The sequence below is a fragment of the Penaeus vannamei genome, chromosome 6, assembly GCF_042767895.1.
Source record: "Penaeus vannamei isolate JL-2024 chromosome 6, ASM4276789v1, whole genome shotgun sequence".
NCBI lineage: Eukaryota > Metazoa > Arthropoda > Malacostraca > Decapoda > Penaeidae > Penaeus > Penaeus vannamei.
Window position 1 is genome coordinate 7,818,623 of NC_091554.1, and position 5,000 is coordinate 7,823,622.

The 5,000-nt window shown below is 34.6% G+C and overlaps 1 protein-coding gene across 8 annotated transcripts in view; it reads right to left on the bottom strand.

Moving 5' to 3' along the window:
• Positions 1-5,000, bottom strand: part of Ziz (dedicator of cytokinesis protein Ziz) — a 41,184-nt gene that overhangs the window by 6,865 nt on the left and 29,319 nt on the right. For 4 of the 8 annotated variants that reach the window (XM_070122590.1, XM_070122589.1, XM_070122591.1 and 1 more), the window contains one exon: positions 343-381. The exons of 1 other annotated variant lie outside the window; for it this stretch is intronic. In XM_070122590.1, the coding sequence (XP_069978691.1) occupies positions 343-381 (39 nt within the window). Of the gene's footprint in view, positions 1-209; positions 382-2,862; positions 2,891-5,000 lie in introns of those variants that run through there. 3 more of the 8 variants (XR_011398611.1, XM_070122594.1, XR_011398612.1) reach the window with 3 other exon arrangements.

Genomic DNA, 5,000 nt, shown 5'->3' on the forward strand with positions numbered 1-5,000 from the left:
TCTTCACATCTAATCAGCACTTTAATACTTGTATCATGTAGCATATTTTAGGCTGGTTAGACGCTACGGTCAAATTTTGAGTTGTTAAGCAATAATCACTAATGCATTCTGAAGCCATGGTACTCATGAAAAGAATATAATTTCTCATCACTGGCAATTTAAATGCAAATAAACAAATATAACAAAATACAAATAAGAGCAAAAATGCAAAAATGAGAATAAAAACTAACCTCATGATTTCAGAACAACACAAAACGCATCAGAAAAATATGAATACATACTCCTTACATTGCCGTGCTTAACTCAACATATTTCTCACTGATTAAGAAATGGTTCACCTACCAGTGTAGAAGTGCAGAGTCTGGGAGCAGCATGCAACATCTAACAGGAACGCCACAGAAGATATTGCGAACATAAGTAACAGCCAAGATCAAAAAAGCTTCAGGCATCAAAATTGACGCAGTCCTTTACTGAGAGAGACTACTTTAGATCATTTAATTCTTTTTATAAAGAGACTACATTGATTGTTTTTGTTTTTGTTTTTAAAGAGAGACTACACATTTTTGTCTAATTAGTTTTAATAAGTGACAACAATGACTTGTTTTGTCTTTTTTTCAAACTTTATGAGGAGACTACATTATTGTTTTTTTTCTATTTTAGACTACCATTTATCTTTAGTCCTTTTTATATGGAAATTATCATAGATTTTTTACTGTATATAGAGACATACATCCTCAAACTTTATAAAGAAACCAATACACCCTTTTAAACTTGTTAAAACAATATCACTATTGAGAAATTGCTTAAGTAGCCACTGAAAAGAAAATGAACCACTTTGAAGTATCTTAATTCCAAAACAAATAAACATTTTACAATGGAGTCACATACAACAAAAATCTAAACATGACTCTTAACACATTTTTGAAAAGCCTCTTAATATCTTTCTATCACTCTCTTTCTTTCTTTTCTCTCCAACTTTATTTGCAATGTGCCATCCAAGTTTTACTTCACATGTTCAACTTTGATAACCTACCTACAAACAATTCAGTCAATCCACCAGAAGTTTTTTTTTTTTTTTAATCTTTTGAAAGCCATTGGGTTCATTTCTTTTGACAAGTCAAGAATAACTTTTATAAGCTACAGAAATAGAGTAGCTATAATATATTATGCTAAATTAACCCAAAGCCACTAGGGATGGCATATGAAAACATGCCATGCCAACTATGTGTTTAATTTAGTAACTCTTTTTACACATAGATGGCTCCACAAGTACTAAGTCACCAATACGCCACTTATGACTACTACCTGTCTCACCATTTACGCTTTCCCTTATTTTTCAAAAATATTTTTTGGTATCTAATATTGCTGTTTGTAATGTTAATAACAATAGCAATTACGATGTCTGTAACAAAAATGACAGCACCAATATTGATAGCATTAGCAAAGAAAAAAAAAAAACGTTTTCCCAACAACCTCAAGGAAAGTCGAAATCAAGTGAGGTCACAAGGTCTACAAGTTGACTCCTTTGTGGCTAAGCACTTGTAGAGCCTTCTATGTGCAGAGACATCTCACAAAACAATACTACAGTGAACACATTATTCCGGTGGCATTGGGTTTATATACTGTTTTTATATATGTTTTTCATTTGAAAAACATTAACAGACAAATGTAATACCCTGCAACTAACTCTATTACATGAGGGGGGAGGGGGGACTGTGCTGAGTCTATAAATCAATAACAAGTTCTTAAAATACAACTTACATGTTAATAATATATCATAAAATTATCATGATTCTAGAAAATATAAATAGATTACAAACAAGTTGCTCTATTCTTTAACAAATCATTAAATTCATATGGAAATCTTCATATTTACAGTACCTTTATACCTACATATTTACATATTTATGAAAATGAAACAGCAGTTGTATCAAGGGCAAGATATCTTTATAATTCTTTAAAAATGAATTCGCTATGCTGTTTGGAAGGTTAGCATCTTGCATAGAAATTCTGCCCCTTATCACATTCAAATCATCATGAACTTGACACATAAATAACAAGATGAGGTTAAAACGGAAAGACCAAGAGAATGAATCAAGACTGTTGAAGCAAATATGGAAATGGCTGAAAAAATGAAAGACTGGAAATGGGAAGAGTCATCGTCTCGTCTTGTAGTTCAAGTCGGGCTTTTTTTCTTCTTTTTTTTTAAGCATTTAAGATCTATTTTGGAGGCACATAACCCTATGCCATGACAGAGCATGGTAAAATATATTACGAAAGAAGCAGGACCATCATTCTGGGCTAGAATAATAGAAGGCTAAGTATAAAGTTGATCGTCAATCTACAAGCAAGGCAATAACTAGCAAATTTATAGGTAGCAAGTCCAAAACACACACTGCATAAGCCCATGGTAAAAAAATACAAGACTGATGCAAGGCAGAAGTTTCATAGGTTGCATTCTTCTTGCTGATTTACTGATAATAGTGTCAATACAAAATGCCTATATAGATATCATGAACAATAACACAGGTCTAAAATATATAACTACCCTTTACACAGAAAAATGGGAAATTCTCCTACAATTGCAATGATACAAAAACAACAATGCATAGGAAAATTTACCAATTTCCAAATAAAATCAGACATATCAACAATAATTCTCAAAAAATCTCAACAGGAATAAAACAAAGCTACCCAACCATCTTCGGCATTATTCATTCAATCGCAGAAGTACTACGGTTGTGAACAACAGCAAACATTAATAAAACTTCTACCTTACCTACGCAAAGCTAGGTCTCATATGAAGGGATATTTCATATGACAAAACAAAATCTCGTAAGATATGTATCTATACTTCTTTACCTGTATCCCTGTGACATGCACTGATTTTCTGAAACACAAGTTATTTATGAAGAGAGTCTGTCAATCATTCAAAATTTACATGAAAACAGTCTATGACCAAACTGTTAGAGGAAGAAGTTATACAAGAAAAAGAAAAAAATATCCTGTGGGCAAATGAAAAGAAAAAAACTATGCAAAACAAAAGAAAATGTAATCAAATTGATTCAATTTGCTCTTTAAAATATCTATAACCATTACCAACATGCAATATTCATAACCATAATCAGGTTATAATAATGAAAATAACAATCAACTAGAATGCAGATCATATTAGATAAAATCAATCTCAGTGAATGCATGCAATTTATATACTTAATAATTACATAAAATTCTTTGGGGGGAAAAATCATACAATTAGTATATACCCAAGTTCTAAAAATCATTCATATAGAGAAGGAGAAAGGAAGGGGAGGAGGGAAAGAGGTGGAAGAGCTAGGAGAAGGGGGGAAGGGAGGGAAGAGCGGATAGTAAGGGAAGAGGGGAAAGGAGGGAGGGAGGGAGGGAGGGAGGGAGGGAGGGAGGGAGGGAGGGAGGGAGAGGGAGGGAGGGAGGAAGGGAGGGAGGGAGGGAAGGAGGGAGGGAGGGAGGGAGGGAGGGAGAGAGGGAAGGAGGGAGGGAGGGAGGGAGGGAGGGAGGGAGGGAGGGAGGGAGGGAGGGAGGGAGGGAGGGAGGGAGGGAGGGAGGGAGGGAGGGAGGGAGGGAGGGAGGGAGGGAGGGAGGGAGGGAGGGAGGGAGGGAGGGAGGGAGGGAGGGAGGGAGGGAGGGAGGGGGAGATGAGGGAGCAAGATACCTCTGCATAATGGAGTGAATCATAGGGCTCTTGGACTTCCTACGACTTCCCTTGGCCTTGTCCCAGTAAATCACACACACACACTATATGGTTCTTCTCTTCACCATTTAACAACTTGGCTTGAGCTTTTCTATTCTAGCAATGGTATCTTAAGATAAACTAGCTCCTGATTTTACGATCTACTGCAAAGGGGTCCTCTATACTAGGCTATAAAACGAAAAGCCCAAACCTTCACATCCCTATCAAACGTGGCTAAAAATTTTAAAGCTATTTGGATACATATATCTCAAGATCATTAACTTTAGATGATAATCTGGAATCATTGCTGCTATTTTTTTTATTTATTTATTTATTTATTTATTTATTTATTTATTTATTTATTTTTTTTTATTTTTTTTTTTTTTTTTTTTTTTTTTTTTATTACTGACAAATTTCTAAGGCACAGATTTTCTAGCTCGATAAGTTGAGTGGGCTGATTCTTGTGCAAGAGCCCTCTCTTTTTCACCCATGTTGCTAACACCCTAACATACCCTTATCTACCCTCAGTACTTAAGTCTTGCCTAAAACAAGCTAATACAATAGACAGGATACTGCTTTGGCCAGATAATGGACTAAGGAAGTAGCTTCTTTAACTTCACAAAGCTTTTACATTAGGCTTGCCCTTTGCTAGTGCAGAGATAAGGTACAGCAAAGAGAGAAGCTAAGTGTCCCTACCAACATACAATCTTATGCAATGCTATGTGCTATATGTACAAAAAATAATACTTTAAAGTTACTGATCTGTGAGTTTTTTTAATTTCAACAGCGTATGTGTGTACTCAAGTATTTAGTCTGAGTTTCAACAACAATTATGTCACTGAAGCTATAATGAAACATCTCTAAATGATTACATTATGTCCTATTTATAATATTCATTCTAAACTTTGTTAAGCAAGCATTGGGAATAACTAATTTTGAATCTCAGTATAACAGCTTCATATGAAAATATGATAAATATGTATTTGTAAAGCACTGTCAAAGCAAACGTAAGTATAACATAAAATAATCAAAAATGCTGAATGACATAACATCTGTGATAGCACAATACAAGCCTTTTGAAAATGAAATAAAAACTTTTGTGCTAACTAATGGTCCATGAAATTAACAAAACTTTGAACACTAACCTCTAAACATGTTGGCTGTTGACATTACATATACCAAGGCTTTTTACTTCCTTTCCTGTCACTGTGGCACATACAGCAGATACACTTTGTGTGTCAATTAATAAAGCGATACGTTAGATTTATAATTTCCAACTTCCACTAAATAG